The 26,002-nt window shown below is 42.0% G+C and overlaps 1 protein-coding gene across 1 annotated transcript in view; it reads left to right on the top strand.

Moving 5' to 3' along the window:
- Positions 1-26,002, top strand: part of TPH2 (tryptophan hydroxylase 2) — a 125,797-nt gene that overhangs the window by 26,417 nt on the left and 73,378 nt on the right. Inside the window, exons 6-7 of the mRNA XM_007531276.2 lie at positions 18,594-18,790; positions 21,016-21,151. Of these exons, the coding sequence (XP_007531338.1) occupies positions 18,594-18,790; positions 21,016-21,151 (333 nt within the window). The remainder of the gene's footprint in view (positions 1-18,593; positions 18,791-21,015; positions 21,152-26,002) is intronic.

Below are 26,002 nucleotides of genomic sequence, written 5' to 3'. Positions count from 1 at the left end.
TTACTGGAGAGGACAGAGAACTTGAGAGAGGAGGTGGAGATAGGGAGAAAGAAAGACAGACACCTGCAGACCTACTTTGATGCTTGTGAAGTATCCCCCTGCTGGTGGGGAGATGGGGGTCTTGAACCCTGATTCTTGAGATTCTTGAGATGCTTGAGTGGGTTAGTAATACATGTACTTAATTAACCTGGTGTTCCACCGCCCAGCCCCCAGTCCATGAATTTTAAAGAGACTGAATAGATAAATGGTTATGGAATGGATGTGCCTTTGGGATGAACATACTGGGAGTCCAAGTCAGCATCTCATTTCTCAGGAGGTCTTCTTACAATTTCCTATTTTGCTAGATGGCTCAGCAGGGTCTGCACAGTAAAGGAAAGTGGTGGATGGCCAAAGTCAAACAAAGACAGTCCCCAGATCTCCAGTAGAGCTGTTGGCAGATACAGGGCAGGAGTGCTTTGTTGCCTGTCTCCTGCCTCCTGACACCCATACTTACTCACAGGTAGCTGTGGTGACTATTCAGCTTCTGTTTGAACTGGAGAGTTGTGGCTGCTGAGTTTCCCCAGGAGGCATTTGCAATTATTGCAACTTGCAGAAAAATAACCAGGGTGGCTTTACCTCTCCACCTTTCCAGAAATTTTAGTTGACCTTAGCATTTCTTATTTCATGTGAGAAGAGGCATGATTTATGGATCCTGCTTGGTTTCAGAATGTAGCTTAAGGAATATATTACTAACAGGAGCTGCGAGTGCCACATTACCTATTTTTAGGCTGGCGAATCTTAATTGGAAACATAACAAATAGAAGGTAGAGGAAGAAGGAAAGAGAAAGTTGGACTTTCTTAACAGAGAAAAAAGCTTATCTGGAGAGTTGCAAATTTTTATCCTTAATGAGGTTTTCCTCATCATTTTCAATGGCAGTGGTCACCATGATGAATTGTGGGCTGTACTGTGGTGTGAGACCAAGCTTTAATTTTTTTTTCCTTTTCTGTCTTTTTAAGAAGAGGAACCTTAGAAGGCAAATATGTTTTCTCCCTGACTGAGCTAATTTTATCCCATTCCATTATCCTCCATTGATTTGCTTTCTTAGATTTTGAACGAAACTGAGATATATGTGGCTATTTGGGTACTTTGTGACTTCTGCATAAACACCAGTTGTTGATGCTTTAATTTCTCTGAAATGGAGCGGTAAATTGAAAAGTAGAACAAAACCAAATATTTGAAGTGCTGGGGTCATTTCCCAGATGAGTAGAATAGCTTCTGAGGAAGGTCACATTAGGGGTTTTAAAAATGCCTCTCTTGCAGAATCTAAATATCCTTTTCTGCTCGAGAAGCCACACCTTCTTTTTTTCTTTTCTCCTTCTTAAAATGAACATCTGCATAGCAACTTCTGCTTGACATAGGTGGTATCCCACACAGGTGGGAAACAAGAATGACAGAATTAAATGACTTAGACTTTAAAAAGTGATTCTGCTCAATACAGAACTCAGCATAGCTGAAGTGCATAGTTCCTGTATTTATTTAAAAGATGTCAGGCTTTGTGGGAGGATCATTTTCATGCCAAATTTTTCTCTTTATCTGAAGTTCAGCTCAGTGGCCGGAAGGAAGGGAGCCTGGGAGTTGCAAAGAAAGACAAGAGGAGAAAATTGATTTTGAAAAGGGTTTCTCCTTTTCATTTTTTTTTTTTTTTTTGCCTCCAGGGTTATTGTTGGGGCTCGGTGCCTGCACTACGAATCCACTGCTCCTGGAGGCCATTTTTTCCCTTTTGTTGTCCTTGTTTATCGTTGCTATTATTGTTGTTGTTATTGATGTTGGATAGGACAGAGAGAAATGGAGAGAGGAGGGGAAGGCAGGGGAAGAGAAAGACACCTGCAGACCTGCTTCACCACTTGTGAAGCAACTCTTCTGCAGGTGGGGAGCCTGGGTCTTCAACCGAGATCCTTCTGCCGGTCCTTGTGCTTTGCGCCACATGCACTTAACCCTCTGTGCTACTGCCTGCCCCCCTCTCCTTTTCATTCTTTTTGGGATTTATTTATTTATTTATTTATTTATTTATTTATTTATTACTTTTTATGACACGTGTGAATGCCTCAGTAGGCTGTTGTCTGATTATAGCATGGCTCCCACAGCTGTGGAAAACATTAACACAATATGGCCTGCTATCACTTACTGGCAAAAACAGAAGTTTGCACCAAACTTTAATGTGTTTCACCAGGCATTTTTTAAAATTTTATTTATAAAATGGAAATACTGGGGAGTCCGGCGGTAGCGTAGTGGGTTAAGCGCACGTGGTTCAAAGCGCAAGGACCTGCATGAGGATCCGGGTTCCAGCCCCTGGCTCCCCACCTGCAGGGGAGTTGCTTCACAGGTGGTGAGGCAGGTCTGCATGTGTCTGTCTTTCTCTCCCCCTCTCTGTCTTCCCCTCCTCTCTCCATTTCTCTCTGTCCAATCCAGCCACGATGACATTATTAACAACAACAACAGTAATAACTACAACAATAAAACAACAAGGGCAACAAGAGGGAATAAATAAATAAAATATTTTAAAAATGGAAATACTGACAAAACTATAGGATAACAGGGATACATTTCCACACAATTTCCAACACCAGAACAATGTATCCAATCCCCCTCTCTTGGTAGCTTCCCTATTCTTTAACCCTCTGGGAGTATGGACCCAGGGTTATTATGGGATGCAGAAGGTGGAAGGTCTGGCTTCTGTAATTGCTTTGCTGCTGAACCTGGGTGTTGGCAGGTTCTTTACTCCCAGCCTGTCTCTCTCTTTCCCTAGTGGGGCAGGGCTCTGGGGAGGCAGGGCTTCAGGACACATGGTGGGGTCGTCTGCTCAGGGAAGTCAGGTTGGCATCATTCACCAGGAATTCTTAACTTCAGAATGATTTCCATGAAGATGAAGGATTAAAATTGCTTCCACAGGCAAATGGGTACTCAATGTATTTGGCTGATGTTTTGTCATCTCCAGACCTATTCTTAGCACTAGTGTTGAGGCCTGAACCTTTTTTTTTTTTTTTTGTACACTTGAAGGGAGCCAACTACATTGAATACCTAGTAGGTACTAGGCACTTGTCCTGAACATTTTACAGATGATGCTTCATTTGATTCAATTTTTTTTTGTCATTGTCATATTTACCTCCAAAATAGGAATCAGAGGTGAGACTTAGTGCTGGATATACTTTTGCTTCTCAGTACTTTGCACTGAGGTGTTTGAGTAAATGTTAGTCTTCCTGAATCTGAGCCTTCAGTTTGCCACTTACTGGCTTTTCGACCCTGGATGCATCACTATATTTTCCAACCTCAGTCTTTTCAACTATAAACAGGAATGTTAACAGCCATTGAATCACCAAGTAAGATGAGCATTCTGTGACACAGTCCATGTCACATGCTACTGTGTTATTGTCATAGTTGAATGAATGAATGGATATGCTGTTAATTTCCCTTGGGCCATGAATGACAGAGTAGTATTTCCTCATCCACCATGGAAAGAAGGTAGGGTACAGTTGGTAGTAATTTTCAGTTTGTGTTGGTCAAGATTTTTTCTTTTATCATTTTTCTTGTAATGGTTTCCTCAGTCACAGAGGCGTAAGTCATCTTTCTGTTGGAAGTAAGCACTGACTATGTGGCTTTATTCTGGAGACACCTGACTGAGAATGAAATTAGTGACATCCTGTCACTAGCAGAGGACTAGGTGATGTTGTAGTGACTGACTATAGTAAGTTATAATAATATACAGAATTGAATTTGGAGCCCTTAGAGCCCCTCATCTGGATCTCTTCATCTCAGTTGAGTTTTTAGCTCTTTTATTTCTCTCTCTCTCTGTCTCTTTCTTTCTTTCTTTCTTTCTTCTTCCTTCCTTCCTTCCTTCCTTCCTTCCTTCCTTCCTTCTTTCTTTCTTTCTTTCTCTCTTTCTTTCTTTTTTGCCTCCAGGGTTATTACTGGGGCTCAGTGCCTGTACTATGAATCCACTACTCCCAGAGGCTACTTTTTTCCTCTTTTGTTGCCTTTGTTGCTTTTCATTTCTGTTGTTATTATTTGTTTTTAGTATTATTGTTGGATAGGATAGAGAGAAATCGAGAGAGGAGGGGGAGACAGAGGGGGATAGAAAGATAGACACCTGCAGATCTGCTTCCCCACTTGTGAAGCAACCTCTCCCTGCTGCAGGTGGGGAGCCAGGGGCTCAAACCGGGATCTTTATGCTGGTCCTTGTGCTTCGCGCCTTGAGCGCTTAACTTTTTATGCTCTTTGCACTTAACTTTTTGTATTAGTTCAGCATGCATATATCAGTAGATTGATATCAATCTGATGACTGATTGTTGCTGTTGTTGATATTTAATTTCATGGTAATTTTGCCAGATGAAAATCACTCCTAGAACGTGAAAAAGACTTTCTGCACGGTGAGAAAATGGTGGGAAGCCATATCCTGGAGTGCACAGGACATATAAAAACAAATAATTTCCAGGAGTCAAATCTTCACATTCCCTGAGGGTCCCTTGGTGCAGTAGTTTATTTTCATTATGTCTCTTGTAAAGGCAGCACCGATATTAGCAATGTGAAAAACAAACTAACATTTTTGTTTGCTACTATCTGAAAGTTCCTTAGGGCCCATAGACTCATTTACAAAAATTCACATGCACAAAACTCATTTGCAAAAGCAAATAAAATATGTGATCACAAATGCTTTTTACCTGAATGGCCTAGGGACTTGCTAAAAAATGTGTTTGTGTCTACATTGACTCTGTGGTCTATCTATATGAACAGTCAAGGGTTGGTCAAGCTCCTTGGGATGAGCCTCCAGCTTGTCATGGTGAGTCAGATCACTTTAGTAATTTGAGATCTTAGTTATAACTCAGATGGTTGTTAAGTCGATAAACAACTGGTTTGTGAGTCTCCTCCCCCCCACACATACTCTGGGGTCTCACCCAGGTGTGATTTTACTTCTCTGCGATTTTTATCCAGGGAGAGAGATTTTTTGCCTCCAGGGTTATCACTGGGGCTCGGTGCCTGCATCACGATTCCACTGCTGCTTTTGGAGGCCATTTTTCCCATTTTGTTGCCCTTGTTGAGGTTATTGTTATAGTTGCTATTGATGTTGTTATTGCTAGATAAGACAGAGAGAAATTGAGAGAGGAGGGGAAGATGGGGGTGGGGGAGAGGATAGACACCTGCAGACCTACTTCACCGCCTGTGAAGCTACTCCTCTGCAGGTGGGGAGGCGGGGGCTTGAACTGGGATCCTTATACCGTGCCACCTGAACTTAATCCGCTGTGCTACCGCCTGACCCTCTGTATTCTCCCTTCTTGACATTTTAAAATTTATTTTATTTATTTATTTTGCCTCAGGGTTATTGCTTTTCAGGGTATCTCTCTCTATCTCCGGTGGGGTGGTCTCCAGGGGAAAGGTAACGGGCTGGTTCTTTCTCGCTCACGACAGGGGTGACACGAAGTAAATAACACCAGGGGACTCTTAGCGTGCCTAGAATCTGAGTCCTAGAATCCCAGAATCCTAGAGTCCGTTTATTAGTAAAGTGGACATGAATTAAATAGAAAAGGAATGAAGTTAATTATTGTTGAAATATGACAGAAATTACAGGTTTCTTAACAGTCAGCATGCCCCTAAGGTAGGGGGCTGGTATGACAGGAATTGATGATATACAAGACAGTTATTCTCCATGACACAAGCAACTTAATTATCCAAAGGTATTTGAGAGAAGCATAGGGGTTAAACTCGTAGGGTGAGACAGAGAGAAGACGAATATCAAAAGGCCATATAGTTTGGAATTTCTCTTGTCTGGGGTCTGTGATGTGTGATAAGGTGTGTTCTTCTGTGATCCGAAGGTGACTTTGAATAAGTGAATCTGTGGTCATGTGGCCTGCAGTTAATGGAGGGAAGTATTGGGGTTTCTGTGGGCCTGAGAGTCAAGAAGGAAAGAACCAAGTCTGAGTTTCCCCCCTTATGCTCACCTCGGTTGAGAGAGACTTACCAAGAGGTTATCTTCTCAGACCTCCATCCAAAGATGGGGGTGGTTCTCCCTAAGCTCTGTCAGGCTTACACATGTTCCCAACATCTCCCCCTAATTACTTTAATTAATGAACAGTGTTTATGGATCAATGTCAGAGCATTTCTTTCCTCTAAAGGAATAAGAGTGTAAGGGTGAACTGAGACCCTTTGTACTGTAACATGTGTAATGTCATGTATGTGTTTCTTGAGGAATTGAATGAGGCAAGGAATAATCAGCGATAGAGCTACCATAGCTAGCAAAGGGCCTAGGAGAGGCAGAAGCCAAGCAGTTAAAGGAGAAGAGAACCAGGAGTTAGTACCAAAAGAGGAAAAGGAATTCTTAATATCACGGCTGAGTTTGTGCAAGGTATCAACATTTCAGTTTTAAAATTCTAATTTCATTTATGAAAGAAACAACATTTTTCTAGACAAAGATCACACTATTTAGCATAAATCAAGTCCAAACCATGGCACTTCTGGAGTACCACCTTGGCAAGGGAGTTCATCTGTCTCTGGAGAGGCTCTAAGCTGTCCGAGGTAAAGTTAAATGGACTGTTGCAGCTGATTTTCAGTGCGTTCAGCAGCATAGAGAGATTGTCCCAAAGTCCACCAGCAAGTCTAAGGGGAGCAGTCAGTCAATGTGATGGCCAGGGAAAGAAACACAGCACGTCTGGTCCTCTGGTGGTTGTCAGCGCCAGCTGATGAAATTCTTCTTCTTCATAGAGGGTCAGCTGGGGAACAAGTGAAACTAGGAGGCAAGGACCAGGTAGAGAAGAATTGACACGAAAATATAGGGTGGTGTTGCACCAAAACTCAAACAGAGGAGGTGCATACACATTAGAAGTCAAGGTGAGGTTCCTTGAACATTGAGGAACATTGGGAGTAAAAGAAAAGGTCAATAAACATATAAGAATGAAATCAGAACCAATGGATTCTGTATAAAGAGGAATTGAAGTCAGAGGTGGTAGGTCAGCAGAAAGAGAAGACTTGGATAGGCTGGTGAGGTTAGCTGGAGTATATACTGGCATGGTGTCCTTTATGGTAAGGACTTGCCAACAGGGACTCTGTGGATTTTGCAAGAGCAGTAATCGCATCCACCATAATAAAAGGAAAACAAACATGGACATCCAGCATTGAAAAAAGAAAAAAAGAAAAAAAAATATGTCTCTATGACTGGAAAAGTGGGTGGCTTTGTCAATGAGATATAATAAATGGACAATTCATTCGAATTTTTGTAAATATTAAAAAGGTTTAGTATAGTTATTTCATTGACACTTTAGCCAACTGAATACTGGGTGGTGCATTCCCCTTCTTTTTTTATTAATTGAGTTTAAGGGTTATATTTTTTCTTGTTTGAACTGTAGCCCACATAAATTTAGAGAAAGTACCAATTGAGAAGAAAACAAAACAAAACATATTTTTGTTTACCAAACATGGGCAGATGAGTTACATCAATCTGCCAGAGAGCACTGGCTTTTATCAATGGGGATTAATCTTAAAAGTCTGAATAGCAAGATCTTAATTAAACATGCAGGAGCCAGTAAAGTGCTCTCACTATGGCAGGTCAAGCGTTAAAATTTTAAGACGCTTGTAAAAAAATGAGAGAAAAAATTTTAGGATATGAGTGACTTTAGGAGTCATTACACAGCCATTAATAAAAAAAAGAAAAATTTTTAGTTTTAAGTCTTACCATATGAGCAGTCGGTTCTTCATCTGCAGATTTGTACCTATAATTATTTACTTAAGAGAGATAACGTGTACCAAGTTAGAAATTTAATGGTTAGAATTGGCTTGAGTTCCTTCGTATGATTTTAGAAGGCTCTTTATTAAAATATAGCAGTTATAGAAAGTCAATACCTAATGTGTTGACATGATAAAATGATTACTATTTTTTTTTAAATCACTTAATTTTAAGTAAAATGTTAAACATAGTTTGTTAGGATCTCCACTCAGAACTTTCTCTCTAGCCCCTTTCTCTCTAGTTTCCTTTTTTGAAAAAAAAAATTAAATTATTGTGCCTTTTGGTTTTGAAATATTCTTGAAAGTTCATTCATAAAGATAGTCTGTCAAGGAAACATTTCTATGTTAAGATTGGACTTTTATGTCTTATTTGGTTCATTTGTACATCTAGTGAAATTTTGGTTGCCAGTATAATGAGTGATAATGCCAAGGGAACCTGGGTTGAAAAAAAATCAGAGAAAGAAAGCCTTACCAACAAAGTAAATAGTACCAGCTAATGATAGAGATTTAACAAGAGTTATATTTTGAGAATTTTTACCCCTAGCCCCATAATACTACTGATAGTATTTTATCCCAGAATAATTGGGTACACTTTATAGTCTGAATTATGAAGTGTAATTTTATCAAAGGCAGGAATTTCAGACTTTCTTCATATGCCTCTGGAGATCAGCAGGATAAAATTGGCATTTGCTTTTTGGTTGAACCTTAGTGGTATTTATGCACCCTACTTAGGATTTTATTTTCCTGACTTTCATAATATTTTTTCCCATTTATAGAGTAATAAATATTCTTTTTGTTTGACTCTCTTTCTTTTTTTTTCTTTATTTAATATTCATTTATTCCCTTTTGTTGCCCTAGTTGTTTTATTGTTGTCGTCGTTGTTGGATAGGACAGAGAGAAATGGAGAGAGGAGGGGAAGCCAGAGAGGAGGAGAGAAAGACAGACACCTGCAGACCTGCTTCACCGCCTGTGAAGCGATGCCCCTGTAGGTGGGGAGCCAGGAGCTTGAACTGGGATCCTTAGCCGGTCCTTGCGCTTTGCGCCACGTGCACTTAACCCTTTGCGCTACCGTCTGACTCCCTGTTTGACTCTTTCTTATTGACTATATGGCCCTATTCTGAAGACAGTTGGCTGTAGGTGGTGTTACTTCATGAAGGTGACACTAACCAGCACAGTGTTAGGTGATGTTATGGTCACCAGCTGTAGTAAAACCCAGCAAGAATAGATTGTAATTTCCATACACTGGTATGTCACTCCAGCCAATAGAAGTGTAAAAATTGCTTGGCAACAATTAATAGCACAGTTTGTAAATGACTAATTGTTCTTTTGATCTAAGCCAAGGTTATTATTTTTTTTTGTCAAGGTTATTCTTATAATAATGTTAGCATCACGATAGTGCCATTTTTCTGTATTCAGATGTGTCTCCTTATTGGATAGGAAGGGAAGAGCATGAATTACAGATAGTTCCCTGGAAATTTTGCAGAATTCAGGTGGCATTTACTGAGAAGTGCATTATGTGTGTCTCCTAAGTCAAGAAGGAACAAAGATAGAGCCCTCCTGCCCTCGTGTTCCCATCATCTTTTTCCAAACACCCTGTCCAAACCTTTAGAGGAGTAGTTAATTGCTAATGAGCGGCAAAGTGGATGGATTTTTTTACATTTCGCCTCACTTCATTTCTCTCCTGCAACTCCCAGGTGGAAGAGCCAATCAGGAGAGAACCACCTAAGGTGGGAAAAAAGAAAAAAGACGAGGCAGAGAGAAGAGAGGGACAGTCTATTCCAGGCAGATAAACAGCTCTTGAATAAGTATGGCATCTCCTGCCTCAAGGACTATGTAAATGAAATAAAATAGAAAATGAGTTCATTCCTAGCTGTTTCTGTCAGATTCACCCCAACCCCTTAGACCAGTTCTCTGTTTACCTTCTGCTCTGTTTGGTCCCTGCCACCAAAAAAATCCAGCTGTTTTCAAAGAACACAATCTGTGCAGTGTTTCAGTCAGTCTTGCCACCTTGATGTAAATACTATCAATTGTGGTTTGTCACATCTTCCTGCACTAAATAAGTGAATTGAACTTCCTCTTAGGCACTGGAGAAGTATGGACTCCAGGAGGGAGCCAGGATATACTCCCATAATGAACTGTTTTCCAACTCCCCACATTAAAAACTATATATATGTAAGAAAAGTAGCTTACTGTTGGGCCTGCTGGAGGAGAAGATCAAACAAATAGTTAAATAAAACGAGAGCATTGTTGCTTATTCATCTGGCTATAGAAAGAACTCCCACAATTTCAGTCTCAGTGGGGTATATGTCCCTGAATTTCAGTGTCAAAATTGTATTTGCTAACCAACTTGGCTCTAACAAGCTCAGGACTCACATAAAATGATTGTATCTGTACTTGGCCCCCAATTAAGCTTCTCTGTGCACTTTTTTACAGGCTTATCTCTGAAGGGACAGGGCTGGCTTTTCAGAACCATCCCCCCCTTGTCTCTAGGAAAAGGGGACTTTAACCTCACAGGCAGATAGATGCCTCCTATGGACTTCGGTTTTCCAAAGAATGTTCCTAGTCATCTCTGAGTAACACATTGCACTGGGGAGTTTCCTCCTTTTATGAACTCTGGAACTCTCGTACTGGGGAACCCTCTGAAACTCTGGCACTCTCGAACTCAGGAACCCTCTCTCGGGGTTCCTTGGGGCGGGGCCAAGCGGCCCATGAAATTAACTGGACTGATCCAATTCTCTTGGCGGGGGAGGGCTAGAACAAACCAATGTAAAGCATACGACACCCCACGGCAACCATTTCCCATCCTTTTCTTGTTACTGTCTTTACTGAGCACTGGTTCCCCATCAAGTTCATAAAAGCTTTAGTTTGCCATTCTTTAGCAAGAGGACAGAATCAGCAGTGAATGGGAACTACTGGAAATCACATCTGTATTTTGCTAGTGAATTGGGAAGCTGTGAATAATAATTTTCGTGATTGAGAATTCTGGGATCCCAACTAATTCTATATAAAAGGAGGAGATTTGTTAGAGATCTAATTATAATATTTACATATAATTAGTTTGTTGAGAGTCTTGCTTTGTTGGGGCTTATACGAATGTAAAAATGGCTTTATTTCCCCCTCTCATTGCTTCCAACTGTATTGTGTTGAATCCCACTTTCCTGCTGGGAAACAAGTTCCTTAGCAACATCTAATTTCCTGTCATTTTCAATTATTAGTATAGTCTCATTTGGGTGTTTAAGACAGAGTTTTGTTCATCTAAAAAAGATTAATCTCAAGCTTGATTCAAAGTGTATTTTCTTTCCCCCTCAGTTATTTGGAGTGGGTATGTATGTGTGTGAATGTGTGGTGTGTATGTTTATTGGAGTCACTGCCCTTCCCAATTTTCTTGGAGTTGGGGGCTAAGGGAGGGATAGAGAAGTTTTTTCTTTTTCTTTTCCTTCAGGGTTATTGCTGGGGCTTACCACTTTTCCCATTTTGTTGCCCTTGTTGTTGTTATTGCATAAGACAGAGAGAAATCGAGAGTGGAGGGAAAAACCAGATAGACACCTGCAGACCTGCTTCACTGCCCATGAAGCAGCACCCCCCCCCCCCCGCAGGTGGGGAGCCAGGCGCCATGTGCATTTAACCTGTCGCACTACTGCCCTAAAGAGGGTTTTTTTTTTAATAGGACTGTTCTAATGCTGATGGGGGGAGGAGAAGGCCTTTGAATTATATTTCGTGGTTCAGATGGGTTCTTTTTAATTTTTATTTGTTTTTGGATAGAGACAGAGAGAAATTGAAAAAGAAGGGGGAGATAGATAGAGAGGAAGAGAGACAGAGAGACACCTGCAGACCTTCTTCACCGCCCCGCCTGTGAAGTGACTCCCCTGCAGGTGGGGAGCCAGGGCTCGAACCAGGATTCTAACAGGTCCTTGCGCTTTGTGCCACATGCGCTTAACCCGCTGCGCTACCACCCAACTCTCTTCAGATGGGTTCTTTCTGATTTGTGGTTGGGTCACTGTTGGAATGCTCTCTTTTATGGTAACTGTAGTTTTCTTGGAGCAAGAGTACCATCCACCTTAACAAATATTATTAATTAATTGACTGATTAGTTAATTAATTGATTTTTACCATAGTACTGCTTTTTACCATAGCTCTGGTTTCTGGTGGTGCTGGGGATTGAACCTGGGACTTCTGGTGCCTCAGTCATAGAAATATGTTGCATAAATCACTTTGCTATTTCCCTTGGCCCATAGATATTTTAATAGAATGAAACGAATGAAGCTAACCTTTACTATGTGGCGAATTTGATTTCTAAATGTTTACTTCAGGGGCCAGGCAGTAATCCACCTGGTTAAGTGCACATAGTACTATGCAGAAGGGCCGGCACAAGGGCCCAGATTCCAGCCTGGGCTCCCCACCTGCAGCAGGGTTGCTTCACAAGTGGTGAAGCAGGTCCGCAGGTGTGTCTGTCTTTCTCTTTCACTCTCTATCTTCTCCTGCCCTCTCAATTTCTCTCTTTCCTATCTAATAAAAAGAAAGAAGAGAGAAAGGGAGAGAGAGAAAGAAAATGGCTGGCAGGAACAGTGGATTTCTAGTGCTTTTCAGCCCCAGCAATAATCCTGCAGCAGGGAGTTGGGCGGTAGCACAGCGGTTAAGCGCAGGTGGCGCAAAGCACAGTGACCAGCGAGAGGATCCCGGTTCAAGCCCCCGGCTCCCCACCTGCAGGGGAGTCGGTTCACAAGCGGTGAAGCAGGTCTGCAGGTGTCTATCTTCCTCTTCCCTCTCTATCTCCCCCTCTTCTCTCCATTTCTCTCTGTCCTATCCTACAACGAAGACATCAATAACAACAACAATAATAACTACAACAATAAAACAACAAGGGCAAAAACAAAGGGAAAATGAATAAATAAATATTTAAAAAAATGATCCTGCAGGAAAAAAAATAGTTCATCAGTAAGGGTGGGAGTTAAAGCCATATGAAAAAACTTTTTCTTTCTTTTGTTTTTTTCTTAAAGATTTTGTTTATTGATTGATGAGAAATATAGGAGAAGAGAGAGAAAGAACCTGACATCACTCTGGTACATGTGCTGCTGGGGCTTGAACTCAGGACCTCACGCTTGAGAGTCAAGCACTTTATCCACTGTGCCACCTCCTGGACCACAAAAAAAATTTCTTGATTTAATTAAAGTTACATTTGTTTTTGTCCAGGATCAGAACAGTGCATTACAGCAGTCACTAGCCCAAAGAGGAGTTACTTTCTGGGCAGGACACACAAACAGACACATGAGATTATACATGACCATCCATATTCTTAAGATTGGGACATTGGACATTTTTTTCTTTTTCAGGTAAAGAAATACAAAGTGAAAGAGACCACGGTACCGAAGCTTCCTTTAACGTGGTAGGGACCAGACTCAATCCTGGGTCATGCACATAGCAAAATAGTGCACTATCCAAGTGAACTATTTCACTGGCTCTTGGAATTCATTTTGAAGTAGCAGATCTGTGAACACTTTCTCTTACCTTTTTCTTTTCTTTTTTTTTCTTGTTTTCCTTCTGCTGTTTCCTGTTGGCCAATTCAGTTCCCTGTTGAAATGCTGCATGTTTGCAGATCAATATTGAAGGCAAAAGTTTGACCTAATGATTCTTTTCAAATGGCTTCTCAATATTTCATTTATTGTTTCAGCTTCACCGCTTCCCTACTTTCTGATTGTGCATGGCCCTTATTAGCTTTATTGGCTTACCCGTCTTAGATTGATTTCGGGGAATTTTCTGGAACCAGAGGCAGACCATTTATATATTTATTTCCCTACATTTTTTTCTATTTTTATCTTTCCATTTTGAGCGTTCATGCTAAATTCACCACAGCTGCTAAGTCTTAGCAGTCTTGATCTTCTCAGCAAATATTTGCCAGGTTGTAATTTTTTATTTGTTGTCAACAGCCAAATTTAAGCAAGGCTAATCTTGTTCTAATTTGTTTTATATAAATCACAGTATTGGTACTTCGAGAAAGCAAATGTTAATTTTGGGTTCTTTCTTCACTATGTGTTTTCCCACATCCCTTAGTCACTGCAGTAAATTGAAAAAAAGAAAAGTTTAAAAGCAATTTGAGGCCATAGGAACCACATTTGGATGTGAACTTTAAACAGAAAGCATTCTGGTAGGAGAAATGAAGTTTATAAAGAATTGGAGATCTGAGGATGTTTCCTAGTCATGTCTTCTCACCATCCCTTTCTCTACCTCCCCCCTTTTTTGGGAATAGGGGGATGCTTCCAAAGAAACCCAGCTCCCCAAAGTTTCCCTTAGAGGGACACTGTGGTGGTTGCCTGCTGCAGACTGGCTAGTGGAGATGCCAAGGGCACAATTCCATGATGTGTGTGTATGTTTGGGTGTCCATATGTTATGTGTATATATTGGCTGACTGGAGGGGCAGAATTTCTGACAACTGGCTAGGGTGAGCAGTGGAGAATGATGTGGGTGGCTACCGAAAATGTAATGAGAGGATTTCCTGTAGCCTGATTTCACTTTCAGAATAGGTACCTTAAATATTTTATTGTATTTATTCATGTATTTATTTTGGATAGAAACAGAGAGAAATTGAGAGGGAAGGGACAAATAGGTTGAGAGCAGGAGAGAGATACCTACAGCACTGCTTTCATCACTCGTGAAGTTTCCCTCACCTGCAGGTGGGGACTAAGGACTTGAACCGGGGTCCTTGAGAATTGTCATATGGTGCTCTACCAGGTGTGCCACCACCTAAATTTTAATACTACTAGATTCTCAAGTAGTAGTTTGTGAAAGCACATGCCCATAATTTACCTTTCTCTACTTGCCCAAGTTAACCTCCCTGTTCTTGGCTGTTGGTTGCTAGTAGAACATTATTTATTATTTCTTTCTCATCTTTCTCTCTGTCAGGGAACTTTCAGATCTTACCTGATCAATAAGTCTTGGTTTAAGCTACACCTCCTCTACAACTGTTCTTGACCACTCTAGTCTAGAGCCATTTCTTGATAGTCTGTCGGGAGTCTTAGGCACACAAGGCCAGTGCTCTGCCAGCTGAGCCACTTCCCTTGCCAGCTCTTAATATTCTAAACCAGGCATCAGCATTAGCATTCTACTACTTGGAACGTGCCAACTCATGCCCACCACCTGCTTTTGTGGAGAAAGTTTATCAGAACACAGCCATGTTGAGTTGGTTACATATTGTCCATGGCTGCCTTCCAGATCCAATGGCAGAACTGACCATTTGTGACAGAGACTGGGTAGCGCATAAGCCTAACATATTTACTTTCTGGATTTTTACAGAAAAATTTTGCTGACCCTTCTTAAACTGAGAGGACTTTGTGTGTGTGTGTGTGTGTGTGTGTGTGTGTGTGTGTGTGTTCTAGCATAAATGCTTCTAGTTTGTGTTTTTCAAAACTCTTGATTTTAAATTTAACATAGATTCTCACTAAACAATTTCAAAATTATGCGTGGAGACTGTGGCAGGCTCCACACAAGGGACAGAGAATTTGCAGTGAATTTTAATTTCAACAAACAGTTCTTGGGCTGGGAAATAGCTCACCTGGTAGAGCACATACCTAATAGTACATGAGGTCCTGGGTTTTAGTCTTTGTATCACATGAGAACACCATGAATGACATGGGGGAGCTCCATGGCAGTGGAGTGGTGCTGTGGTACATCCTCTCCACCCCCCCCTCTTTTCCTTTGATGATTTTTTTTTTTAGGCTTTTATTTATACAATGGGAACACTGACAAGACCATAGGATAAGAGAGATGTAACTCCACACAATTCCCACCACCAGAACTCTGTATCCCATCCCCTTCTATGATAGATTTCCTATTTTTATCCCTCTGGGAGTATGGACCCAGGGTCACTATGGGGTGCAGAAGGTGGGAGGTCTGGCTTCTGAAATTGCTTCCCTGCTGAACATGGGTGTTGAGAGGTCGATCCATACTACCAGCCTGTCTCGCCCTTTCCCTAGTGGGGCAGGGATCTGGGGAGATTGGAGCTCCAGGATACATGGTGGGGTCATCTGCCCTGGGAAGTTCAGCTGGCAGCATGGTATCATCTGGAACCTGGTGGCTGAAAAAAGAGTTAATATAGAAAGCAAAGAAAATTGTTGACTAATCATGAACCTAAAGGCTAGAATATTGCGGATGAAGATTTGGGGTCTCTGTTTTGGAAAAAGTTAGTAGGTCTATGATGGTCTTTTTGTTCTCTCTCTCCATCTTCAGAAAATAAAGGATAAAACAATTGTCCCCTAGAGGATACTTAGTAGTGCTATCACACATGTGTGAGGCTCTGGGTTTATTCTTTTGGTGCTTTGCTAGATGAAGGGAGAGAGAGGGGGGGCATTCATAGGACAAACTTAAATAATGCCATCTAGTTTCATGTCATTTTGCAATAAGGTAGGTGAGAAAAAAATATTCTCTGGTAGGTTGAGCTAAATGGCATTATTTGAGTACCTACTTTCATTATGCAGCATTTTGCTTAATAAGTCCAAGTTTCCAAGAGCCTATTGATGACATTAATTGAAGACTCACTGTATTACTATTGTCAGGTGATTACAGAAAAGGCTCTCAGAGCATAGCTTTACACATAAATCAGCTCCCTTCAAACTACGACTTAGCACTTACTGATGGCGGTTTAAGAACTATGCACATGTGGTAATGTTCAAGCTCCCGCTCTACCTGCAGGGGAGAAGTTTCTCAAGAAGTGAAGCAGGGTTTTAGATGACACTTTCTTTTCTATCTCCTCCTTCCTCTTCAATTTCTCTCTATCTCTATCAACAACAACAAGAAGGGCAGAGGAGACAGCATAATGCTTATACATACAGACTTTCATGCCTGAGGCTTTAAGGTCCCAGATTAAATCCCTAGCACCACCATAAGCCAAAGCAGAGTGGAAAAAAAAAAAAGAAGAGGGGACTGGGCAGTAGCAAAGCAGGCTAAGTGCACATGGCGCAAAGCAAAAAGACCAGCGTAAGGATCCTGGTTCGAGCCCCCGGTTCCCCACCTGCAGGGTGGGTCGTTTCACAAGTAGTGAAGGAGGTCTGCAGGTGTCTATCTTTCCCCTCCTTGTCTTCCCCTACCTTCTTGAACCCTATCAAACAACAATGATAGCAATAACAACAATAATAATAACAACAATGATAAACAACTAAGGCAACAAAAGAAAATAAATAGCCTTTAAGAGCAGCAGTGGATTCATAGTGGAGGCACCTCCCAGCAATAACCCTGGAAGCAAAAAAAAAAAAAAAGTAAGTGTAAGAGTTATGGATTCATTGTGTAAGCACTGAGCCCCAGCAACCCTGGTGGTAATAACACACACACATACACACACACACACACACACACACACACACATGTGTACACACACCCACACATGCACACACGCACACATACACAGACTTTATCAGAGTTCCATAAGTTTGTAACTTAGTTACATCATTTGTATGGAAATCCAAATATGAGCTTAGAAGGGTGACATTTACTTTTTTAAAAATTTTTTTAAATTTCTTCTTCTAGTGTTTGCCCTTCTTCCGTAGCCAGTCAACAGCATCAGGTTGAGCCTGATGTAAAGTTTCGAGACCTCCTTTGAATCTGGAGAGGTGGCAGTCATTGACTATGTGGGTCATAGTCTGTCTGGAGCCGCAGGGGCAGTTCGGGTCGTCTCTGGCTCCCCAGCGATGGAACATAGCAGCGCACCGGCCATGGCCTGTTCCATGGCGATTGAGGAGGGCCCAATCATAACGTGCTAGGTCAAAGCCGGGTTGACGCTTGCAGGGGTCTGTGATGAGGTGTTTGTTCTTTACCTCAGCTGACTGCCAGCTCTGTTTCCAAGAGACTGGAACAGAGAAGTTCAGTGTAGGCGTAGGGGACCAGATTGGGTGACGAGACGTCAAGCGTTGAACAGGGTGGGCGAAGATATCCGTGTATATTGGCAGGTCCGGTCGAGCATAGACGTGGGAAATGAACTTAGATGATACCGCATCCCGACGAATATCTGGCGGGGTGATGTTGCTAAGAACTGGCAGCCATGGAACCGGGGTGGAACGGATGGTTCCAGAAATTATCCTCATGGAGGAATATAATTTGGAATCGACCAAGTGGACATGGGGGCTACGGAACCATACTGGGGCACAGTATTCTGCAGTGGAATAGCATAATGCCAGAGATGATGATCGTAGTGTGGAAGCGCTCACGCCCCATGAGGAGCTGGCCAGTCTTGCAATGATGTTATTCCTCGCGCCCACCTTTGCTGCAGTTTTTATGAGATGTTTGTGAAATTTTTTTAATGAGAAAGATAGGAGGAGAGAAAGAACCAGACATCACTCTGGTACATATGCTGCTGGGGACTGAACTCATGCCCGAGAGTCCAGTGCCCTATCCATTACACAACCTCTCGGGCCACACATTTACTTTCAAAAATAACACTGAATGGGATCCTTTTAGACACTTAGGTATCCTTTGATTTGTGGAGCCAGGAAATAACTTTCCTGGTAGATGGCATGGTTTACATAATGTGCAAAGATGTAGGCTTGAGTCCCAGTACAACGTTAAGAGTACTATTGCACAGCCTAAGGGAAGCTACACATATTCACTCTCTCTCTCTCTCTCTCTCTCTCCTCACCTTTCCCTCTTTCACTACCCCTCTCCCTCCCTTTCTGTCTCTATTTCTGGTGAAAAGAATGAACAATACTTGACCTGGGAATAATGTATGAGGGTCCAGCCCTGAAGAAATTAATAAACCAATACAAAGTCCAGCTTGACTTGTGATAGGTGTGGAGGTGATAATCTCCCCCCCCCCCCGACATTTAGTGGTCTGAAACTCCATGCACTTGTTTTCTCCTCTGCCTAGTGGCCAGCCTATTCCCAGGGTGGAATACACAGAGGAAGAAACCAAAACTTGGGGCGTTGTGTTCCGAGAGCTCTCCAAACTCTACCCCACTCATGCTTGCCGGGAATATTTGAAAAACTTCCCTCTGCTGACTAAGTACTGTGGCTACAGGGAGGACAATGTACCGCAGCTCGAAGACGTTTCCCTGTTTCTGAAAGGTAAGCCTTCACACAAGGTGTCTCCTGTGCGCCAACAGCTTTATTTACATTCTAAGGACATGCGTTTCAGCAAAGCCCTTTTACTTATAAGAAAGAAAAAAAAAATCAAAACCTTCTGATTTGAAAAGAGAAACACTCACTGATCTGGCAGTTACTGGGTGGGAAGGAGGAGAAGTGCAAGAAACAGAAAGATGGACTCAGTTGTTTTTCCAGCTCCGGGGGCTTGCTGAGACCTCTCTGTAATAGGTGATTATGTATGTATGGGCACCTTCGAAGGATATTTGCAGGTTCAGCCTTGAGCTTTTTCCTAGCTAAGAGTGAGTCTGTTGGACCACACAGGTATGGGATGACCGCAAAGGGTACCTTGAATTTGCTTTCTGAAAAACGTTTTTGTTCCAGATAAAGAAACATTATGGATAATATTGAATGCAAAGGATTTTACTCTGGGGGGGGGGATGCCTGTTAATTAAATCAGTATTTTAAAGCAAAAATTGCCAGGGTCTGGACTTGCTGCTGCTGTTACAATAGTGACTGGAATGAAGCATAGAATGGATTCCAGTTCAAGTACTACAGGAGAGTTCTGTAGATGACAGAGATGTGAGTCTTTCTCTCTCTCTGCCTATTTCTTCCTTCTCTTCTCTTTCTCTCAAAGAAATAGGGTAGGGGAGGTGGTTCATCAGTAATTCTCTAGGCTCTATGCTCATTCCTGGGTGCTACTTACAATTATATAGATATTACAAAACTACTATTCCAGGCTCCGAAGTCCCAGTTTCAATCCCTTAACCACCATAGGCCAGACCTGTGCAGTGCTCTAGTAGAAAAGGAGAGAAAAGAAAAGAGAAGAGAAGTAAAGAAAAGGAAAGAAAAGAAAAGAAAAGAAAAGAAGGGACCGGGTGGTGGCACACCTTGTTGAGAGCACATATTACAGTGTACAAGGACCTGGGTTTCAGCCCCTGGTCCCCACCTGCAAGGGGAAAGCTTTCCGAGTGGTGAAGCAGGTTTGCAGGTGTCTCTGTCTCTCTCCCTTTCTATCTCCCCTTCTCCTCTCAATTTCTGGCTGTCTCTATCCAATAAATAAATAAAGATAATTTAAAAAATTCAAAAACAAAGTTCTGCATGTCAGAAACTTTAAAAAAGAAAAGGAAAGGAAAGGAAGAAAATGTAGACAATTCCTCTCTCTACCACCACTCATGCCTTTTGGGTGGGATAAAGTGGCTTAGTTGACATAAAACAGAAAAATAAAAGACACACTTACCTTTTTGATCATTCATGGGGAATGTTCCAAAGTGCAAGCTTCTGGAATGAACACAATACTATTAGAATTACAGTTCCAAGGAGGCCTGAAAACAGGAATGTTTCCATGTGGCTGCCAGAACATCTCAGGATGAACTTGTTTTATAAGCTTAATTAGTTTTTGTCTTTAAAGACCATTCTTAACCCTTTTGAGGGGCTCTCCTAATAAGCTGAGGGTTTCAGAATGAGAGCCTTCACAATGTTGGCATCAGAGATAAGAATAGCACTCCTGTTAGAAGTGTCCCTGATCTTTTTGAGAAGGAAACAGAAGGGTAGTCCTTAAATGAGAACACAGATCCTTGAGTTAGAAGTATAGGGCAATTACGCAGATTTTACTGTATTCTGTCTGTTGTGTCTCCTCTTAACATAAATGTATTCACAGTGCATGTGAATTCAAGTTGCAGGAATTACAGTGTTTTCACATTATCACAGAAAACAACAATATAGAATGCAGGAGCTAAAAGAAAGCTTTAATATAATAAACTGATGCAAATAGGTAGTGAAGGGGCAAATTAGCTGTGTGTTCCACATAGCTGAGGAATAATACATCTCGACCTGTGAGTGTCTTCCACAAAAGACACCAGGTAATATGTGGTAAGCCTCATCTTAGATTATAATCTTCTCCTGTGTATTTGAGCTTTCTTACCACAATTTGGCTTCTGAATGTAAACCTTTAAATATTTTTTTTCATCTCTCTCTCCATTTTAATGAAAGCCTTGTTTCCCTGGAAACCATCACTCACAAGTTTATTTTAGTAATCAGGAACCACAGACGTGATAGCTGTTAACAGTATGTGTCATTCAATTATCAAGAATTTTAAGACCGTGATTGCTTTGTTTCTAGGACATCCTCATCAATAATAGGAAGCCCTGTTTGAACCCTCACGTTTTATGGGGTTCACATATAACTGGTTCTTTCTGTTACCTCTTTAGAAAGATCCGGTTTCACAGTGAGACCGGTGGCGGGATATCTGAGTCCTCGAGATTTTCTGGCAGGACTGGCCTACAGAGTGTTTCACTGTACTCAGTACATCCGCCATGGCTCGGACCCCCTCTACACCCCAGAACCGTGAGTACCCACATTGGAAACCTAGGCAGGATGCAGACCTTTACCTTGTGAAGTGGTCAGTACTCACAGTACCTGAAAGTGACTTAAGCTCTCTCTCTCTCAAAAAAAAATTAAGTCATTTTTTTAGTTTCCATTAGTAGTGGTTTACAAGACTGTAAGGTTACAGGGTATAGTTTCACACTGCACCATTGCCAAATTCTGTGTCCCCACCATCTTAATCTCTCTTTTGACCTCTGAAGTAATTGCATCCCAAGGGCTTATGGGAAAACAAGGCTCACTGGCAGCTCTACAGAGCTTTTGAAATTCTCATTCCAGTTTCTCTTTCTAATTTGAACCTTCTGCTTTGTCCAGGTTGTTAATGGCTTTGCTATTTGAAGCACATGCAATCTTTCTTTATGGCTTTACTGGTGCTTCACCATTCCAGGACAACTTTTTCATATAGAGATGGGCAGAGCAAGAAGGAGAGAGGGGAAAACACCACAGCACTAAAGTGTCTCCCAGTGTACTGGGGGACAGACTTGAACCTCTTTCTTGACACTTGGCACAGCAGGCATACTATCCTGGTGAGCTATCTTGCTGGCCCTATCACATGTACTTTTTATAAGCCATAAACCATATAGAACACTAGTAAAACACTGCACTTACAGAAGCAGGGATCACACTGAAATTCTTTTTTTTTTTTTTTAATCATTTAATTACTTTTGGATAAAGACAGGGAAATTGAGAGGAAGGGGGGAGACAGAGATACTTGCAGCATGGGGGGCTGGGTGTTGGGTACCTGGTTAAGTGTACATAGTACTAAGTGCAAGGATCCATGCAAGGATCCAGGTTTGAGCCCCAAGCTCCCCACTGTGGTGAAGCAGGTCTGCAGGTGTCTTTCATCCTCTCTCCCTGTATCTTCCCCTTCCCTCTCAATTTCTCTCTTTCCTAGCTAATAAAATGGAAAAAATGGCCACCAGGAGCAGTAGATTCACAGTACTACCACCAAGACCCAATGATAATCCTGGAGGCAAGGGGGGTAGGGAGGGAGGGAGGGAGGGAGAGAGAGAGAGAGAGAGAGAGAGAGAGAGAGAGAGAGGCCTATAGCACTGTTTCATTGCTCTTGAAGCTTTCCTGCAGCAGATAGGGACTGGGGGTTTAGAACCTGGGTCCTCACACACTATAACGTGTGCACTCTACCAGGTGCAACAATGCCTGGTCCCCCACACAGTGAAATTATAATAATAAGGCTAATTTCCACATCCTGATTTTGTTGACTCATTTAATCCCCACAGCAACCCCATGTTTTTACGGATGCAGAGACAAAGACAGAGGGGCAAAGAGTGTAAGTTGACCACATCTGGGGCATGTGTGCCTTTCCCATGAGGAGGCCCCTCTCACGTTAAATAGGTTCATGTCTACACATCACAAGCAGTCCACTACTAACTTCCTTTAGTCTTCAGTACTTTGCTCTGCTCTGCCTGCCATTTTGGTTTCTTGGACATTTCTCCAATATCACCCACCAAAACTTAGATGGGATTTTGGTTTTTCTTCAGTTGCTTCAGCTTGGAAGGCTTTGCTTTAGGGACTTTTATACTTTTTTTCTCCTGGAGTGGGCTAAGAGTGGAGAGAAGCACAGTGGTGAAGTTATATGGCTTCAACAAGGGTGAGGGGCTGGGAGGAAGCTGTGAAGCCATGTGCTAATAATTTGGCTTCATGACACATGATTTTGTACAGTGTTCCAGTGTGAGATGTGCTCACCTCCTTTCCTGAACAACTGCTTCTTCCTCAGCCAGTCCCATCTTCTTTTCTTGTGCAATCATTCCTTCCTCAGAAACTGGCATTTACTCTCCTTATTACCCATTTGTTACATATATTTTGCATAGTTCCCCAAATTGTAAACTATTTGAGCTATATATTTTTTTCTTTGTGATATATATGTATATATATATTTATAGTGTTTATTGGGAGGCTATTATATGCTTGGCTTGTCAGAAGACAAGAGAAGACAGAACAGAAGACAGAGCCTCTGCCCTCCTGAATGAGTAGGGGATACCACTTTCAGTCTCTAAACAGAGAGCTAGGTAATATCAGGTGCATGTGCTAAACATTCTGGAAAGAGATAAAACAGGGTGAGACAATGAAGAGTGACAGATGTTACTTTTTTTGGATTGAGTCATCCCAGGAATCTCTTGTGAGATGATATTTGAGCAGACCTGAATACAAATATCTCCAGGTAGAACATTCTGAAGAACAAGAGCACAGACCCTGAGGCTGAGAACTATCCTTGGTGAACACTCAGGATTCATTTGCTACCTGCTTGTGATACTGTGATTTACAATAAGGACTACATATTTGCTTGCCATCCCCATTTTTAACATACTTTCTAAACCCGTTGGAATTTCCCAAGCCCTGAGAGAGGTGAAGTTGTCTTTTGTTAAGTCAGAGAAGTTAAGAGAAGTGATTTTTGGTTTGCTTCAAGGTGGTCTAGGGGACCCAACCCTTTGATTGGGGGTTTGGAACTTTTTTTTTTTTTTTAGAATTCCAACCTGGATTTTTTTCTGCTTTATTTTTATTTTGATAGGACAGAGAGAAATTGAGAGGGGAGGGGAGATAGAGATAATCTCCTGCAGATCTGCTTCACTGCTCATGAAGCGTCCTCCCTGCGGGTGGGGAGTGAGGGCTCAAACCTAGATCCTTGTGCTTACTGATATGAGTGCTTAACCAAGTGCACCACTGCCCAGCCCAGCTCTTCATTATCCCCCGCCCCGGGCTTGGAACTTTTAGGCCCACTCCTCTTTGTTGCTCTCCAGGGATCTCAAAGGTGAAATCAATTGCTGATGTCCAATCATTTAACACATCACACCTGTTTAATTAAGCCTCTACAACCCCCCCAACCAAGGACAAAGTTTGGACATTCAGAAGAGTGACTCCATATCTTGTCTGATATATCTCTTCAACTGATGTTAATCTGTCTTCTTGATGTTGATCCTTTTGTGATCAGCCATGAGTCCAGTGAGTAAAATGTTTCTCTGAGTTCTGTGAGCTGCTCTCACAAGTTAATGAAACTCATGGAAGGGCTTGGGGAGCCTTCAGAGTATCCAGGCAGTCAGAAGCCCAGGTATCAACCTAGCCCTGCAACTTGTGTCTGAAAGCCAACTTGTGTGTGTGTGTGTGTGTGTGATGGAGCTGCTCTTGCTCATCTGTGGCTGGTTGGTCATATGCACAGGTGACAATCTAAATCTGCCACCAGCATCTGAACTGGGTGAGACTGAAGGGGCCTCTATTTTTTTTTCCCTAATGTGTGAAGTCTGATGGCTTCTCTAGATAGACAGGATTAAAATCAAGTTAAACTAGAGGATACCAGTTGCTGCCAGAGCAGTATTCCTCTTTTGGCGAGGCTTCTTCCAGCCACCCCATGTTGGAAGTTGACCCAGTAACACAAAAGATCTCTGCTCTTCTGCCCATTTTACTTATTCTTTGCTTATGGTGCCACTTTACTTGAATAAGCTTGTGAGTAATGGGCTGGTGTGGACTGTCACTGGGGAGCAGAGTGAAGTTCAAGCAGTTCAGTAGCTGATGGGGGTTGAAGTGGGCAGAGGGACTGGAGCCCCCCCTTCTTCTTAGACTTCCCTATGGGGTCACTACATTGTTTATTTTATTTTATTTTATTTCATTTAATTTTTAAAGCTCCTTTCAGATCTTGAAAGTGTTTTCAGGGAAAACAAAGGTTACATATAGGACTCAAGGCATTTGGAAAAGAAATGCTTAAAGTGGAGTGCATACTCATAGGAGCCATGTCAGAAGGAGAGAGAGAGAGAGAGAGAGAGGGGCAAACTCTAAATATAGCCCAAAGGGTTTACAAATGGCCCTGTTTACAAATAGCAGGCACTTTGTTAGTTCCCTTTGAATAACTGGCCCTCCTGAGACCTGGGATAGCGAGCCAGTAGGTATGCAGAGATGGGAGGGGGTGCAAAGAAATAAGATTTTAGCCACAGAAGTCTATAAAATTTTGGGATTACGTGTTACATTTTTACCAAAGTACTTTCAACCAATTCATTCTGCAAACATTTATGTGCAGTGCTCACAGGGAGGTGTAGTGGATTCAAAGGTGAATAAAATATAGCAGCTGTTTTTTAAAACAGCTCACACTCTGGCTGGGGAGATGGAAGCATAATTAGGAAGGAGCATGGTTAGGGTGCCAGCAGAGGTGTGGACAAAGCAGTAGAGGGACACAGGGAAGGAGACAGTCCCGACAGGCTAGAGGGATAGATAGGAACTTCTTTCCGGACAAGGCAGACTAGGGAGGGGAGGGAGAGCTTTCTAGTCAGGGGGTCAGCAGGTGCAAAGTTGTATGAGGCATGGGAGAGGCATACACATGCAGGGCCTGTGACACCAGAGTGACCAGAACATGAGCTTTATGTTAGGGCTGAAATGTTATTTTATTTTATTTTATTTATTGCCTCCGGGGTTATTTCTGGGTCTCTGTGCCTGCACTACAAATGTACCATTCCCAGTGGTATTTCTCCCATCCCCTCCCATCTCTAAACCTCCCTTCTCCTTCTCCTCCTCTCCCTTCTTCTTCTTTTTCTTTTTTAAAAAGTGTATTTAAAAAAATTTTAAATGTTTATTTATTGATTGATTTTCCCTTTTGTTGCCTTTGTTTTTATTGTTGTTGTAGTTATTTTTTGTTGTTATTGATGTCATTATTGTTAGATAGGACAGAGAGAAATGGAGAGAAGAGGGGAAGACAGACAGGGGAGAGAAAGACAGACACCTGCAGACCTGCCTCATCGCCTGTGAAGTGACTTCCCTGCAGGTGGGGAACCGGGGGCTCAAACTGGGATCCTTATGCCAGTCCTTGAGCTTTTA

Source organism: Erinaceus europaeus, chromosome 7, assembly GCF_950295315.1.
Source record: "Erinaceus europaeus chromosome 7, mEriEur2.1, whole genome shotgun sequence".
Taxonomy (NCBI): domain Eukaryota; kingdom Metazoa; phylum Chordata; class Mammalia; order Eulipotyphla; family Erinaceidae; genus Erinaceus; species Erinaceus europaeus.
This window is presented reverse-complemented; position numbering and strand designations above follow the sequence as displayed.